Here is an 18,493-nt window from a genome sequence, read left to right as displayed (position 1 = left end):
TGGTTTTTAATGCCTCATATGCCCAACTTTATTTTTAATTACATATTTAATCCTCCCCCTCTTCTTAAAAAACATCCCAAATGTGTTCTGCTGGAATCAAGCGAGGCAACATACTTGTCCAGGACATAGTTTTCACTTTTTTCTTCTTTAAACATTCTTTGGGGATTTTGGCAGTGAGCTTTGGATCATCATCAAGCTGGAAGATTCCTCCTCTGCCAAGATCTTCTTCAACATTTTTTTTGGTTTATCCACAGGTGTTCATGGTGTCATCTACAAATGTCAAACTCATTCACACTCTTCCACATCATCACCTCTGCGTTTCACTCTTTAATTATGCATAATTCTGACCAGTTTCAGGTCAGACATGGTGGATTCCATCTGACCTGAACGAATGTATCTTGGTCTCATGAGACCAAAGAATGCGTCGCTAATGTCCAGGCTTCTTTTAATGCCCTTTAGTTTAGTTTATTCCTGCAGTTTTGTTCCAATGAGCAAGCAAGGTTTTGTTTTTCCATTTTTCTGGACACCTCTTGTAGAGGTCGACATGATCCAATGTCCTTCACACTTTCTGAGCTGTCCTGTTTTCCTTAATAATCCATGTACCAAGTCTGAAGTGCTTGCTTGTCTGTTTTTCACAGCTAGAGGCACTCGCTGTGCTGCTATTTTAGAACATCCACTGCAGTTCTGATTAGTGGTACTGTGGCTCGTTAGATACCTCCTGATTATTGCTGCTACTGTGTTTGATGGATATTTAGTTGGTCACCCTATTACATCTACTGCCTGTAGACACTATGGTCCTATTATGACTCTTGAACTTGTTTTATGGCACTCCAGGTTGTTTTCTCCTGACTAGATCCTTGCTGGGCTGCACAGTGGCGTGGTGGTTATCACTTTTACCTTGCAGGTAGAAGGTCCCTGGTTCGCGTCCCGGCTTTCCGGGGATGTTTCTGCATGGAGTTTATATGTTCTCCCTGTGCATGTGTGGGTTCTGGCTTCCTTCCACAGTGCAAAAAGTGAGTGTGATTGTTTGTCTGTATATGTAGCCCTGCGACAAACTGGTGACCTGTCCAGAGTGTCCCCTGCCTTCACCCCAAGTCAGCTGGGATAGACTTCAGCACCCCTGTGACCCTAATGAGGATTAAGCGGTGTATAGATAAGGGATGGATAGATCCTTGCTTGTGTTGTATCTACTCTCAGATGTACGTCGCTTTGGATAAAAGCGTCTGCTAAATGAAATTATACAATTGTAGAATCATCATCCTCCTGTATCTTATCCCTTCTTTGGAGGTCTCACAGTCAGATTTTTGGGGCCTCTGTAGGTTCTTTTGTATTTGGAACCATGATGCGGACATACAGATCTGCATAGCCCAAAGGTCCAAAAATGACAACATTCTGGTGTTTACCGGTGATTTCATGACCATGTTCATGCAGCTTCGTTTGCATTGGTTTCTTTGCTTGTATTTTCAATACAGACTTTCTAAAAATAAATAGTTTTTGATTGTTCATAAGAGGAAATACTCAAACTGACAATTCTCACCACATTATTTTGTAAATACAACAGGTGCTTGTGTGCTTGAAGCTTCTACATAACAGAACAATCAGACTCAGACTATTTGAAAAATGACATTTATTGCTACATTATTATTTTTGACACATGCCTGTAGGCTACTTCAAACTGTACACATACTGTACAAGTTATGATAGGAGTATTTCAGATTATTTCTGTTTAGTATTATCTGTTCAGTGGTGTGATAAGTAAACAAGACATCAATTATTCTGCAACACCGTATTGCTCAGAGCATGAAATCTGGCTACATCTAGTAAACTGCACAAAAAAAAAAGTTCTTCCTGTGACAGAAGCAAACGGAGACATTATGGATTTCACAACATTTGTATAAAAAGATAACTTACATAACTTAGAAAACTGAAAAGTTCTATTAAAAACTCAAACATGCGAAGAGCTCGTCTGACTACATCTGAAGAGCAAATGTTACACTGAGAAGAAGAGGGATTCTGTCCACCAGTGTTTCAGTCAGTGTCATCCTGTTAACAGTGCAATAACACAAATTTGTCAGAACAAATGTACAAACAACAGATGATGCCCGCATGTTAGAGAACATTCTTGGAGATCTGTTCATTCACAGAATGTTCAAACCTCAGCAATATTCACACACACACCACACACACACACACACACACACACACACACACACACACACACACACACACACACACAGGTGAAATGAAATCTGCTGTCTGGACACACAAATATAGGAATGTCAAGTCCTCTGAGCTCGGTGGTGGTGGATAGTGATACACTTTAAAAATCAGTCAGAAACTTATCAAACTGCAGATGGCGCCTCGTCCCTACTGGGTTTCACCCGTTCAGATATATTCCAACAGGAGGATCATCAATAAATATACAAAATATGTACAAAACATCTGCAGCTTACAATGCATTTGTCTCTTACATGTAAAGTTCAGGCACAAAGTTAGAAGTCCTTTTGGGGAAGCCAGAAGATGATTGTTCAACTGCATCACACTTTCTAAAGAGAGAGGACGACCTCTCTGATCCAGAAGAAACGCCAGACACCCAAAACAGCTGGATGCTCCTGGGATGCTCTTCATTCAACATCTGGACATCAAAGACACAGTGGCATCACAAATAAGGACAATTTTACACAAATATTAATGGATTTTTAAAGATTTCAGTCTAAATATAATCTATTTTAAAACATTTTTACTGTTTATTACTTCTCAACATCAAAGGAGACACTGTGGTTTGATTTTTTTTTGTTTTTAGAATTTGATTTTGTGTCCTGAAAGTCATATAGCATGCATGTATCAGTTTAAATAATGATTAAAGTTTGTCACTGATGTAAAACTGCATAAGTTAATGTTGAATACTTGATGATAAACTTGATGCGGTCATTATCGGGCGCTCAGAGGTGGCCCATGGAGTTTGCCGGGTCTGTCAGACTGGGGTGGAAAGCCAGATGCATGGACTGAGGATCCGTCATGACGGCCGACGCCTTCTCCTCCTCTCTCCTCCGCAGACACGCCGCCTTCGGGTTCAGGTTCCTCTCTGGGGGAATCAGGAAATAACAATTCAGTGACGAATCAGAAAATTAACAGCGGCAACAGCATGTGACTACATGAGGAAACTGAGACATCTGGTGGTAAAATTGATATTATTGTTAATTATTTCCCTGTGCATTGCTCACTCACAGTTTTCAGTTGTGGGACATTTGAAAAAAAAAAAAAAAAAGCCTGATCTTTTCTGCTTTAGATGTGGACTTAACTGACTTTATTAATGCCACAGCCGCAGGATACACACAATATTCTGCTCACAGAATGCTATATGTTAAAAAAATTCATATTTTTACACTGGCAATGGCTCAAAAGACTACATACAGAACATGTGATTTCAGTTAAGTTTTCATGCCATTTTTACATCATAGTCCTTTTTTTTTAAATGCCAGACTGCACTTTCTTTCAGCTTTGTTTAGCATTTTAGCACCTTTGAGTTTGTTTTGAAACTTTAATTTTGTGTTTGACCATCTTGGGTCTCATTAGTGTTGCTTTTGGCCACAGCAGGCAGCAGAAAAACTTGAAAAACTCACTAAATCAGCAGACAGACACAAATGATTAGTGAGGTATTTAGCAGCTAATGAGCCAGATATTTTTCCTTATATTAAATTAGCAGGGACAAAAACAGAGCTAAAAGGCGACTGAAAGTGGGCACTTTTTTTTTTCAGGTGGGCAGAAACATGAATCCAAATGAATGCTCACCATCTGCTAATTGTGTAACTATGCAACTGCTAGCAGCTTCACCATTTCATTGGGATACTTTCTGTTTGTTTTTTACAGATTACTGTGCTGCCCTCATGTGGTATAAACTGAATATATTAACCCAGATTTAACTTCTGCAAAAAAAAAAAGTAAAAAGTTTTTAAAATACACGACTGAAGGCTGCTTTTCTGGGTGAAAAACACTGAAGAATGTGTATTTTAGGAGGCTGTAACTTTTCCCAGTGTGGCGGGATCATCAGACAGGAGGCTGCACAGTCCAGCCTGCAGCACAGAAGCACTGACCTCTGACTTGCTGTTCCAGACTGAGGATCACGGCCACAGCCTGGTGCAGCACCAGCAGTTTGGTCTGCGGCTTCTCGCTCTTCAGGTGCAGCTGACACATGTGACCGAGCTCCTTAAAGGCCTCGTTGATGTCTCGGACACGCAGACGTTCACGGGCGTTGTTGGCCATCCTCCTCTCACGCTCGCGCTCGGCCTTCTGCTCCGGACTCAGGTCCTCGTCCTCGTGGATGCTGCAACATAAAAACATGCAGATTTGTGCTGTTAAAACTGATGTTCAAGCTCGTGTGGATGCAAGTGAAGTAAACAGACTGTGTTGAGTTATGCTGCGGATTTCTCTGCCCTCTGCTGGTCGCTGAGCCCAGATGATCTCATTCAGTCTCTTGAGGTCATCTGACTCTCGTTTGTTCATGCATGAAACACTGACTACAGCTCGTGTAATCAGGCACACAGCTAATAATTCCCCATCAGAGCATTTGTGCTTAAAATCCCATATTTTAGAATATCCATCCTCAGTCAGTAGACACTCAGTCAGATGTGGGGAATTTTCTTGTTTTTCTTTTCATCGTTTTGTCATTTGGTTTGAATAAAATACAATAAAACAACCAATGCCCAAAAGAAAATTGTTGCTGGAGGTCATCCACATATGTCAGTACTGATATCACTCAGCTAGATTATGGATCTAAATAAAAGAAAACATGCACTCAAGAATAAGTAGTTTAGCCTGAAGTGACCTCTGTGGATAGAGACACCAGGACCTGCATTACAAGCTGGGAGACCTTCAAGATGTTTGGTTTGGCTTTAAATCTCTGACTGCATATGTTCAAAAAAACATAGTCTCATATTTGATCAACAGAAGATAAATCTGCAAAAATTTGAATTAATAATCCAATTAATATATGCTAGAAAAAAAATGAAAAATATTGCTGTTTCTCTCTTTTTTTAAATTAAATGCATTTGGGTGTTGAGTATTGATTGTACAATTTGTTGACATCATCCTAATTATTGGGAAAAAGTTACATACTTTATTTTATTGGTTGAATCAAGAAAAATAACTGGCAGATCAAAGAAATCACAAATAATAAAAGTGGAGAAAAGCTCAGCATGGACAGTGTTTAACTCATAATGACTAATGGGATGATGTTTATTATGGTCTGCATTGTTTTGTTTTGTTTTTTTGATCACCCCACTACCAAAATACATCTTTCTGTCGCTGATGTCTTTGTCATTAAATGGACGTCCTGGTAGCTGTTCTTCTTCTTCTTTGTTCTTTGTTCATTTAATTCAGTGCAACTTAAAGCAACTCCAAGAAGAAATATGAGGCAGAGCTAAACAGGCTCAACTAGACACAGCTGTCCTTCACAGCAGGGGTCTCACAGTGTTTTAAATTAGTGAAACCAAAAGCCAAGACGGCTTCTCTTCTTCTGTCTTCAAAGCCAGGGAGTTCTATTCGATTGTGTGTAGTGTAGCAAAATAAAATAAACAGTGAAGCAGCTGCTATTTATGTTTATTTTGCTCTATTAATCACTCTTTTATTTGTTCACCTTAATTCATATTTGTATTGCAGATTATAAATCATGGTGTGGAGAAATATCTCTTTAATAGGTTTTGCTGTGCAGATTCAGGACAAAGCACAGTTGTTCTTTGGCTTCTTCTTTTTTTGGACAGTTTTCTTTTGGAAAGCAGGGCCGTCTACCTGTTTCTCGTGCTGCTGTCTCCTTGTGGTTTGTATTCACTCTCCTCATCTGATCTCTGGCTGTCTGAGCTGTGACCGTGATTTGTGTGCATCATCTCCTCCCTTTCCACGCTTTCCATCTTAAGCTCCAGATTACCCTGAACTCCCAGACCACCTGTGGAGAGATCACAGCGAATATAAAAACATATTACAGCTAGAAAGCTTCGAAAAGCACAGACAGAGGAGGTGAGACCCGTGAATGTGGTGATGGATGGACTCGCCTCGGCCTCCTCCTTGCGCCGGCTGCAGCGTGGCCCTCTGTCTGGATGGGTATGGGTGGCCGTTCTGTGTGCGGCTCTGGAAGGCCGAGTGGTTGTTGTTCACACTGACTGCTTCAACCTTCATGACATACAAAGAAGCGCATGAGCAAAAAAGTAATATTCCTGTGGTTCATGACTGAGTATCAGGCAGATGAGGATCCTCTAAATGTGGAGCTTTAATGACGGTGTGGCTCCATAAATCTTCCTAACCTTAACCCTAACCCTAACCCTAAGACAGTCAGTCACATACGAGATCCAACCACTAACTAGTAAGTCACCAAACCAACATCTGCCCTCTCATTTCCGAATTGACCTCGACAAGATCTCTCGCTCTACAGAATTAATTTAATCTCAGACAATCTTAATCTGCTCTTAAAACTACTGCGCACTCCCTAAACATACCCCTAATTCTCTTCAGGAATGATTCACTGCTAACTGACAACATCGTTTGGAAAAAAATAAAAGTGCCAGAATTTAATACCCCCCTCCCCCCAAAGGATTAAACTAAAAACCCCATGTCCCTGCAATGTACTTCCACTCCAGCTGGGCTGAAATCCCCTGGTCTGCTCAAAGGGAAACATGCTTGAATGGGAGTGCACGATGCAGCCGTCCCCCATCGCCCCACGGTGGAATTAGAGTCCGCACATACTGTACGTTTTCCATGCAAGGACGACACATCGCAGCGCTCTCCCATTGTGCTCAGTTTCCGATTTCAAGGACAACAACCTTTACATGGGGACAACATGCAGACATAGTGGGTGGAAAATTCCTGAAACTGAATACCAGCGCACACACACACACACACACACACACACACACACACCTACACACACACACATACATACACACACACACACACACACACACACACACACACACACACACACACACACACACACACACCTACACAGACACACACACACACACACATACATACACACAACATGGAATTTCCATACACACTGCCCTGTCCTGCTTTAAATACTTCAAAGTAATGGTTGTTAACCATGGCTGGAGGGTGGCAGGAGAGTGGCAGAGCGCTGGCGGAGCCCGGGTGGCTGTGGTGGCCCTGGTTCAGCAGACTGTGGATGTCGGGGGGCAGAGCGGCTGTAGGACCCACGGCATGGTTCCTCAGGACGTGGATCACATCGTCCAGTCTGTCCAGCCGGTCCTCCACCTGAGACTGGAAACACCAGGAGACAATCTGAGACACGGTTCACAGCACTGGCTAAGTTTAATAAAGATAAACCAAATTTCAGACTCCAAAATATTTATTTTTTATTCCCTCCAAAAAGAAAATGTAAGTAGATTGAATTCAGTTTAGTCTGCAGCAGTCACATACATGACTTGAAGATTTGAAAGTTTTTGTTTGAATCTTAGGAATAGTTGTTTATTTTGGGAAATCAACTCATAAACTAAATCAGAAGATCAATGTCACTGGTGTCTGTGCTAAGGACGAAGCTACAGTCGGCAGGGTAGCTTAGCTTAAAACAGAGACTAGAATCAAGGAAACACCTACTGTGGCTCTTTATTGTGAATGTGAAGCAAAAAACTCTCTAAAACTGCACTTGTGGTTTTTAGACTTTACATTTTGTATGGATTAACTAAACAAACCATAACTCTGTATTTAGCAAGCCGTAGAGGTTCTGACCATTATATTTTGTTACCTTTGGATTTAGCCAGATTTTCTGCTTATGCTAAGCTAAGCTAAGTTAAAGCTAATTTAATGGACAGAGACAATATATTTTCTCAGCTCAAGTAAATAAGCTTATTTCCCAAATATTCAGAATCAAAATTAAAATTAGCTTTATTTGAAATTCTTTTTTCAATTCTTTTTATATACACCACCAGTCAAAAGGTTGGACACACCTTCTCATTCAATGCTTTTTATTTATTTGTATTATTTTCTACATTGTAGACTGATAATGAAGATTAACATTTTTTTGTTTACGACATAATTCCATATGTGTTCTTTTATAGTTTTGATGTCTTCAGTATTAATCTACAGTGTACAAAATAAAAACCATTGAATGAGAAGGTGTGTCCAAACTTTTGACTGTAGTGTACATCCATACATTCATCTACAAGCTTGATAAGACACGATAAATAAGCTCAGATCATTTCTTTACCATTGATATAAGTGAGGACTCAAAATGTGGTGAGACTGGTGCCTGAACTGAGCTGCGGGGCCACATGTTGGTACCTGAGAGGATGAAAAGACCAAAAATAGAACATAAAGTTATGTAAATAATATTTAAGTCACGCAGCACCGAGCTGCAGGCTTTACTGCGACGTACCTGCAGGTTCAGCTGCATTCGGCAGCGGAGACGGAGACCTCACCGGCGTGGACGAGCTGGAGGGGAAGCTGCTGCTGGTGTGATCGGGGGAATAAATCTGACAGCAGACAGCGAGAGGGAGAGGGAGAGAAGAAGCAGGAGCGGTGAGGCTGGGGCATGGATCATTTTAAAAGCACAACTTGTCATTTCTGTGCAGGGTTTTACAGCTGCTGCCACAACCTTTGGGAGCAGGCTCGTAAGCTGAACTAAACTCATCAATTCTGGTCATTTTACTAGTCAGCAGCCAATAAAAAGTCCTGCAGCACGAGAGTAGTCCTTCTTTAATATGCACTCATCTGCTACTAGCAGGGAGGAAGCTTTGCTTTATACCACTGGGGCTCTCAGGACTTGGTTTTATGCTCTGACCTGGCTGTTTGAACATAACGAAGCGGAGATGAACTGGTCTAATGGGATTGATGTGGCGCATACTTACAGAGGCCAGAGCTTTGCCCAAGGTGTCGCCTGTCTGTCCTGACACATTTCCCTGGCTCTCTGAGACTGAATAAAAAAACATTTATTGTTAAACACAGAAGAAAAGAGCAATCAGATTAGAAAAAAAACATACTTTTTTCCTCTTCCTCACCTGTAGAGTTCTCTGAGGTGTTGATTGACGGAGTGCGAGATGTTGTGTTGTTGCGATGAAAGGTGGACATGGGGGGCAGACCCCTGTTCATGTCAGCAGCCATCACTGAATGTGGAGAGTAATCCTGAGCAGGACGAAAACACGCAGTTAAAACCAAAGGGGTCAGAAGGTTCAGCATCCAACATCCTGGAGGTAAATCTCACCAGGTGACTGTGTGTCGGCTGCAGGCTGCTGTAGCTCCCCGGCTGTGTTTGGTGGGTTGTGGCTGCTCCCAGAGCCCCTTCATAGCCCTGCTGGTTCAGCCCATTTACAGCATTCCAGATGTCAGGTGAATTGCTCATCCCCTCTAAAATGAATAATGATATGTTATAGTCGGCACTGACACAGCATCTCAAACAGCCAGGGGGCCTCTAGGAAAACAATGATTTCCTATCACAGAGTTTCATAGATTGAATTAAAGCTAATCAGCTGAAATGGTTTTACAATACAAATGAATCTGATGTGACAATGTTCCTGAGACAAGCCAAGTTTGGCTCTTTAAATAGAGCACTTAGGCTACGATTTTAATGTAATTCTTTATGCATTTGTTTGACTTGTTCGCTTGCATCCCAAAGACCTGACATATGTAGCTGATGGTTTAGTTTCCATACAATTATGTACAGATATTGATTGTCACAAGAAATGAATCCTATTGGTGACCTATGAATGACCATGTAGCTCCATCATTTTTATCGAGTGAAATAGCTTAACAACTACATCATGCACTGACACAGAATTTAAACTGGTCTTTGTAAGATGACAAATACTATTGACTGTATCCTAGACTTTATATCAACAACGGAAAGTGATGTGCCTTATACATGTAGTCTTTCTGGCAGCCAGCAGGGGGCGACAGTTCAGAGAAGTTTGATTGCATAGAAGTCTATGAGAAAATGATGCTGCTTTTCACTTGATTTGTTACCTCAGCAAACATTTTCCTAATGAGTTTACAGTGTTAATCCCTAGTTTCAAGTCTCCTTCGGTGCAGTACAATCTTCAAAGCAGGGTATGCTTTAGGGAGGAGCTCCCTTGTGATTAAGAAGCCGCTACTGTACCGGCTGTTTTCAAGTTCTCAGTCAGATCCTTACCTCATTTGTCATGTTTGTTTTCAAGGAACCAAGACGCCTACATCCAATTTCAAAAGTTGTGTCTATAAATCAATGGGTGGGACATCATGATGGGTACATCCATCTTTTATACACAATTTATGATCCAACTTTTCTTCTAGCGTCACCATCAGGTCTACATTTGAGGTTTTAATTACTTTCCCAATAAATATAGTAAGTGTAATTAAATTTGGTCCACATATGTCTCTTTTGGTGACCTTTGGTTTTATTTCATTGATTTTCGCTCTTCTAATTTGGATTCAATATTGTCTGATCACCAGAAGCCACACAAAGCAGGCCACTGGCGTATGTTCATGTGGCTGAGTTGTTTGACCAAAATTGAACATGACGCTTCGTGTTTGTGTACTAACTTACTAAAGGGATGATAGCTTTGAAAGAATAGTGAACCAAAGCAAAAATATTCTGTGGATGGATAAACATAATCATTTCAGAGGGTCTGAGCTCACCAAAGAATGTGCTTGCGAACACATTGTTGAGGGCCTTGGCTGACGGATGTGATGATGAGTTCTGGTTGATGTTGTCATTACTGGGAGACTGCCCATAAACCTAGGAAGATAAATTATAAAAAAAACACATCCAAATCAAGATACATAAAGTTAGGCGCACAAACACTAATTTGAATGAGTCTCTATCAGCCAAAGCGATCTGAGTGACACAAACATGTGAATACTGTGAGCGCGAGCTGAAGCAACAGTATTATGAAAACAAAGCAGAGAGCTGATGCACACTTAGAGCTATTGCGATAATCCATAAGCTGCAGATCCATGCACCTCCTCATCCGGATTTAGGAACCATTCACCATGAGAAATCCCTGCCCTAATCATGATCAGGTTTGGCTGGCTTCAGAAGACGGGGATACAATTCCTCCCTCAAATAAAAATTGAATTCCAAGCCTTTCTCGTGACTCGTCCTCAGAAAGAAGCCAAACAGTGAAGTGAGTCTCACCCTAATGATCCTCCCCAGCAGGAAACTAAATATTAATAACAAACAAATCAGAGAATTAAACTAAAAATGCCTTCAGCGCGTGTGAATTTTTTTTCTTCTTTTCTTTTTTTTTTTTTTTTGCTTTGCTTTTAATTGTAAAGTGCAGTGCCACAAACAGCGCATATGCACACAAAACACACCAACACATGCTCAATCACTCAAACACACCAAGAGGTCTGGGCTGCACCTGCACCTCTCTCGATTGCTTTGATGTGCCCCAGGAAATGAAAATAAACCTCCCTGCGCAGCATCAATGGGGTGTCAGTTACCCGGACGACAAGTTCTGTAAAGCAGGCTATTAAAGACTCTCTTGAGTATGCCTGTGCAAGCACACTCGCATGCACGCGCGCACACACACACACACACACACACACACACACACACACACACACACACACACACACACATGACCCTGGCTGGCATGAGTCCCATGGTGATTGTGGGCTAGGCCAAACAGAGGAGCCCCTGTCGACACTGGGCCCGTCTGAGCCGCCATGGGCAGCATATGGCAGAGGATAAAGCCAATTGTCCTTCTTACCATCAGCATAGCAGGCGACCCGTTAATAATGGTCACACCCCCACCCCAGCACGCCCTCTCTGGCCCCCGCCGGAGAGGGGCCGTCACCATGGCATCCTCTTTTAGCATAGCATTGATTTAGGAACCATCAATCATGGAATCACAAATGATAAAGGAATTGCTTGTTTTTTTTTTTTTAAGCAGTGGCATGAAAGAACTGGAATACTAGAAATTAATATCTGCTTTAAAAGTCCCATTAATGTCAATCAGCTGCATTTTAATAGTTTTCTTTTTTAATGAAAAAAATATGCAAAAAGTTGTACGAAAAAAAAGGCCAAACTGATACAGTCCCGTTGTGAAGGTACATGGCATTATGATGCTAGATGAGTGAAATATCAACTTGCTATTCAAGGCCCATCCTGTGCTCCACCATGGCCAACTCCAGCCACATGCAACCAATTTTCTGCCTCTGTGATCCACGATGTCTGGATATGGTTAGTCTCACAGAGATCAAAGCTGCCTTTGATAATGGCTGCAGTGGTGGAGGGACTGCTCCAACATAGTGGGGTTAAATCAAATAGAAATAGCAGCAATCTGCTTCATGTCAAGATGTTTTCTGCTGCCAGGCTTGACTACATGGTGCTCAGCAAACAGGAAGAAGATCACTCGTGCATTTTAACAGGAGTTTTTCCAACCTAAAACCAGCAGTCAGTGTACATGTTACAGTATAAATTGAATGAATGTTATCTGAGACATGTGTGGGGAGTTAGAGGTAAATTCTATTGAGAACTTGATTGAAATGCTGCTATAATTAACATTAAAATTGCAGAGATTTTAACCTGACAATGTCACATAAACTTGCAACTGCTGAAGTTCAAGAATAAGCTTCAAAACATGCGTATAGATCATTATCACCTCTACAGCAAAAAACTCTTTCTCCCTTTTTTTCTCACTGACACACACAAAACAATCTCATATCCTCTCAAATGTTATATCCAAAGTGTTAAACAGCCTCACCAACTCTTAACAAACGACAAAACGTTGAATGAGAACTTTTACACCAGTTCTAGCAGTAATGTCTCACTGATGCAAATTTGCAAAAATCACATCACTCACGAAACACATCTACTAAACAAACAACACCAGAGTGCAACAGCATCATCATCATCATCATCAAAACACACTGACAGTGACATATAACCTGAGCAAAATCCAGCAGAAATACGTGTACTTACTGGTTTCATGTTGTAGCAGTACATCAATGAGTTGTTGCCTGTGCCAGAGACAGGATGAGCACAGTACATTACTCTGTCTGGTTCAGTGCAAGACTCCAGGCTTCACAATACAGTCCACACAGCTCCTCTGTCCGTGTCTCTACTCATGTGTATATGGACCACATGCACTCCTTCCCCTAACCTACCCCTGCTGGTCATGCAGCTACCCGCAGACAACTTATGCAAATCAGGGCTGGACCATTTCAGGCAGCAGAGAGGGGTGGCCAATGGTTGGTGCTATTACTGTAGAGTGGACGTTACACCCAGAGCATCCTTATTTTAAAGAGAGAAAAAGCTGTTGTGAGACAAACGCAATCTGGCAGTAGATTTTTACTGCTTGGTGTGTTCACTGTGCAGAAGGTTGTGCAAGAAAAACGTCATAAAAACAACTGAAACTTGCAATAATCAGGGAATTCCCCACCCATGCATGAGCAAACACTTCCTTCACCACACCAGAGCAAAGAAAGACATCAGCAGTGTGGTAATAAATTTTTTTATTTTTTTTTATTAGTTGGAAGGCTCAATCCTGTTCCTGTGCCATCCTGTGTTTGTGCAAAATCATATGCAAGCAAAACCCAGAAATCCCTCCTCAGCACCAGCGAGCGGTGATGACGGCACCAAGATAATCTCCTGTTAGACAGGTAGAGGTTTCCAGTAAACAGAGGATACCACACCCTTGTCTGACCTACATTTACAAATAGAACCAAGTCTTAATTTGTAGGTAGGCACGTGTGGCGTGGCGAGCTCCTCCATCGGCTGGGTTAAAGGTTATTTATACAGTAGCCTGTCTGGGTGATCTGCTCACGCATAACATTAAACAGTCAGACTTCCTGTTTGAGGTCAAATCCACTGTCTGCTGCCCTACAGCTGATTCCGACCGAGTGCAAAGAAGCAGTCGTGTTTCTCTGGAAAAATCCCTAAGCTGTCCACATTTGACAGACAAAATAAAGGGCTCGAGAAGAGCTGATCCATTTGATGCACCCTATACTGAGGAGCAAAACAGTACAGTTGGCTCGATGCACAGAGCCGCAGTGTGGCACACTGTCCTGGCAGAGCATTTTGTCCTACAGAGACCTCACAAGAATCCAATCTAACGGTTACAACTGAGACAGCAGCATTATAGTCTTTATCTTTCACACATTGTGTTACCAACTCTCCAGTGTTTACACCAGCACAGGAGAATGTGACTAAACTAACAGTGTCCTAAAACCTTACAGTAATATGCACTTCCTTTAAAAACTAAATATAAGCTAGAGACGCTGTGTGATACTAAAAAATATTCATCCTATATTTGTAAAAATGTTTCCCACAGTATTTATTTTGTATTTTTAGAACTGATGCTGCCCATTGAAAATGATTTTTTAAGAGTTTTTAAACCAGCAAGATCATACATAGGATTTTCTAAACTGTAACTAACTGATCCGAGGGCAGAAAAAACACTGTTGTCTGCTTCTTTCAATCCATGTAAAGGTGAGCTGTGCAGTCCGCTCAGCTTCCTTAAAGTCAAAGACTAATCCTGACTATCCACGCTAGTGTTAACTGGGTTAGCAGGTCAGTCGCTTCACCAGAACTCTTCGTCGTGGATGTTTAAACACAACACATATACAAATAATAAGAAGATCATGAAGAGAACATTTCAGTTCTGGTGTGTTTAACCACAAATGTTAAAGACAATGTAGGGGATTACTTTTACAAATAATCCAGGTATTGTGGTGGCTACTGAATGACCTTTTCCTCTGACAGAGATCAGTCCTTCTATCTGACACACTGACGCTGCAGAACACACACATATCTTGGGTAAATGATCCAAGAGCAAACAGATCCCGTCCCCTAACCCTGAACTTTGCATCAATCTTGCTTAATTGCAGTCTTGTCAGAAGTGCGATTATTCAAACAGGTAATGCAAATGTTAATGAGTTCAAATTTGCATATCTTTATTTTCCCATGGTTGAAATGTCATTGGTTATGACGCTCTACAATGAAGAATGCCACTGCTGATGGCCCCCTGATATGTTGTCGGCCATTAAGAGGCCAAAAAAAAGAGCAACTGGAAGCGATGGAGGGGAAATAAATAAGGAGGCGAGCTCAAAATGAAATGAACACTTTTAGATGCAAACAAGCAAAAACATGTGTTCATGCAGTCACACCATCACTATAGCAAATTCATTTTTTGCTGAGTATATTAGAGAGGAGCAGATAAAGCATAGAAAACATGCATCTCCTCGCCATTTGAACGCTTGTCCTTTTATTGTGAGAGATGCGAGTTCGCCTGCAACACACATTTCAAGTGTTGTTGGCATATTGCTCGTCGTTCTGCGCCTGATTTGACATGGCTTAAATAACTATCTTCCTGCCAGTGATTGGCATTCACACAAGAAGGGGTGAGTGGGACTGGGGAGCAGATGGTGACATTCCACATGACCAAACTGATCAATCAGCATGCTGGGACGCAGGTGCAGCACAGGCGGGCAGCACCACACCATCTATTTCACCATCTACGGGGCACAAACACATGGGCACCAATCGTGGCACCCTGAGGGTCTGTATGCTCCGCCGTCCCGCTGCGCCAAGGTTGATGACATCAGAATTTCCCATCCGCTCTTCCACAGGACGCCAAGAAAAACGAGGGGAAAAAAAAACCCTGTATAAAATCTGCAATAACAGCCCGGCCTGGGAAAAGGTTGTGTAAGTGACGTCAAAGCCAGGGACTCCCACATTTCACCCTGATACTAAACGGATGAGGAAAAAAGTGGACTAAAGCACCTTCACATTTTGGTCACACTGGAGTTATTTCAGGGTTTTGATAACAGTATTTAGGGGTAAAATGATTAAAATTATGTCCTTACTGCAGGCACATTCCTGATTTTTTTCAACATTTTCATTAATTTGCTACAACTGCATAAAAATGTCCTGTAAAATGATATATTTCATTATTTGTTTTCTTGAAATACTGTAAAAATTGCTTATGATATGATTTGTTAAAAGCTTTGCATCAATCTTGCATTTTTGTCAGAAGTGCGATTATTCAAACAGGTAATGCAAATTATTTTGAGGTTCTGATAACAGTATTAAAGTGGTAAAATGACTAAAACTGCTTCCCCCCCTCTTTTGCAGTGTTACAGGACAGAAACAAAATAACACCTTTGATGTTTTTCAGCATTTTAGTTCATTCACTTTGTTTTTTGTGTAAAATGTCAGAAAACAGTGACAAGTGACAATTGTATAATAGTTTCCCACAAAACTAGATATTAAATTTTATATATCATTCAAATAAAACAGTAAAAGCTGCTTTTCTGTCATGTATGTTTGGAGCTTTGCATCAATCTTGGTTAACTGCAGCTTTGTCAGAGATGTGATTATTCAAACGGGTGATGCAAATATTATTTTGTGTATAAAATACCAGAAAATAGTGACATTTGTATAAATGAAATGTTCAGTTTTCTTGTTTACATGTTTATTAGAATCGAGGTCGAGGATGAACATGTCAGTGAAAGCATCAAATAGGCCTGCTACATGGGTCCAGAGGTTAAAAAAAAAGGCTGTTGCTGTGGTGTTTGGTACCTGCTGGCGTGACTCTGTTCTGAGGATCTACTGTATCTTCAGGATAAGACCAGAGCACAACGAGTTGATCTTATAGTCTGGCCTGAATGCTGGAAGAAGTGGGGGTTGTAAGAGGATTGAAGTGACTGCGGCTGCACGTGAGCTCCAGACTCACCGACCTCTCTACCACAGTGGCCTCGCTGTTCCACTTTAACCAGCACCTATGGGGCCATGAAGGGTGGCTTTAGGTCACTGCCAGACTCAAGGGTGACCTGCTGGATCTCCAGGAAGCAAGAAATGACGTCAAAACTCTACAACAAACAAAATAAACTACAATATGCAGCAAAAGGCTGTCTGCTTTTTAAAATTATCTTAAAAAATTAAAAATTGTGCTTTTGCTGATCACCCAGACTGGATGGTACTGGTCAGATTTGCCTTTATATAGTTCTATTTATTTTAACATTTGGATTTATATTTTTAATGCATTTTAAGGGTGAATTTTGCTTTAAAATAACTTCTAAGTGCGTGTGTTTGATAAATCTGGTGCAACATAACATGAAGTTTTTCCTCTAAAAAGAAAGATATTGAAGAGATTCTGTAAACTCTTACCAGGGTCAGACATAGCCACAAAAATGGCAGCCTCTATGGAGGAGTGTTGTGCAAATCTTAACATTTGGAGGAATGAGCAAGGGCAAAGACTGCAGAGATGAGACCTTCCAGCCCAAATCAGAAGTGACAGGAGATTGACAGTAAAATAAATCAGTCCAGAATAGCCAGCAACCGAAGGTCAAAAATAGAGTGAGAAAACAATGACTAACAAGGAAAGAACATTTTCTTGAGAATTGGATGAAGTGCCACCGTTCCACACCTCCGGTGCTGTTAACAAGTCAGCAGTGATAATATCTGATGGATGTGTCCGATACGTTACAGGGAGATGGAGAAACTGTTGAGACTATCAGAGCAGTAAACATCAGATAGACAAATTACATGTTGGTAACATTTTTCATGTCACTGCTGCCTCAGATCTCTGTGCTGTTTAAATGGTCAGCATTTCAAAGTGTAAGCAAGAAATTCTCATTTTTTTCAGCACAATTTGACCTATTTAGAATATATGCTCAAATAAATCACAATCTCAGTTCTTTCCCGAACTATACCTTACATGTGCTAAAAGATGGCAAAAAAAATCACGTCTAGATGTGTATTTGTGTTTTATGAAGTCCAACATCAATAGTATTGCCTTCTGAAACTACATCAAGGATGGGTTCACATTTTAATTGAATTTTAAACACCGAAGGAGATAAAGCTCACAAAAACTATTTCAGATTCCACACAGAAGCAAAAAAAGGGAATAAAATTAACTATAATAATCCCACATGTTATCTTGTATGTTCCATAGTTGCTCCATGGTTCCTTATGCTATAAATAACATGGAAACTATTGAGCTTTTTGGCCTATTTGGAGTCCATCGTTCTCTACTGGATTTGCTTGTGTGTTTAAAATCATTATACAGACAGCATCACATTGCCTGCATGAGCTCTTTGAAACGATGTAAAATTTATAGGTGAATCAGTCACTGCAAATTGCCCAATCATTTCAGTAGCAATCATGATAACACCACCACCGTGCTTCACAGCTAGTATGAGGTCATTCTCATGTAAAGCTGTCACTGGTCTGTTTACTGTTATTGGCTTTAGTTAGGGTATTCCAACAGACATCCACAACATATTTTCTTAAGGCTTTAAAGGGTCCTGGCACCTCACACTTCAATAGTAAAAACAACACCAAGTCCTAAGTCGGAGGTTTAAATACTCGCTAATCTGGAGCCCTTCATCCATCCATGAGCCATACCAGTTTCATCCAGTAGAGGGTCTCAGGGGGCTGGAGCTGATCCCAGTTCATATTGGAAGGGAGATGGAGTACAGTCTGGTCAGGTCGCAGGTCCATGGCAGGGTTAACACAAAGAGAAAAACTACCAAGCACGCTCGCAGTCACACCTACAGCCAGTTC

The 18,493-nt window shown here is 41.1% G+C and overlaps 1 protein-coding gene across 1 annotated transcript; it reads right to left on the bottom strand.

The window, feature by feature from the left end:
* Positions 1–1,610: 1,610 nt before the first annotated feature.
* On the bottom strand, positions 1,611–13,090 carry LOC111577269 (transcription factor 12-like). The gene is made up of 13 exons (XM_023283440.3): positions 12,908–13,090; positions 10,618–10,717; positions 9,209–9,351; positions 9,006–9,129; positions 8,856–8,920; positions 8,384–8,480; positions 8,216–8,289; positions 7,093–7,269; positions 6,048–6,165; positions 5,788–5,941; positions 4,095–4,324; positions 2,908–3,085; positions 1,611–2,635 (listed from the first exon to the last, which is right to left on the bottom strand). Exons 1-12 carry the CDS (start codon positions 12,974–12,976, stop codon positions 2,943–2,945), a joined length of 1,494 nt encoding a protein of 497 aa, XP_023139208.2. The 5' UTR covers positions 12,977–13,090; the 3' UTR covers positions 1,611–2,635; positions 2,908–2,942.
* Positions 13,091–18,493: the final 5,403 nt, after the last annotated feature.

Source organism: Amphiprion ocellaris, chromosome 3 (genome assembly GCF_022539595.1).
Source record: "Amphiprion ocellaris isolate individual 3 ecotype Okinawa chromosome 3, ASM2253959v1, whole genome shotgun sequence".
NCBI classification, from domain to species: domain Eukaryota; kingdom Metazoa; phylum Chordata; class Actinopteri; family Pomacentridae; genus Amphiprion; species Amphiprion ocellaris.
Note: the sequence above shows the minus strand (reverse complement) of the source record. Positions and strands in the feature narration are given on the sequence as shown.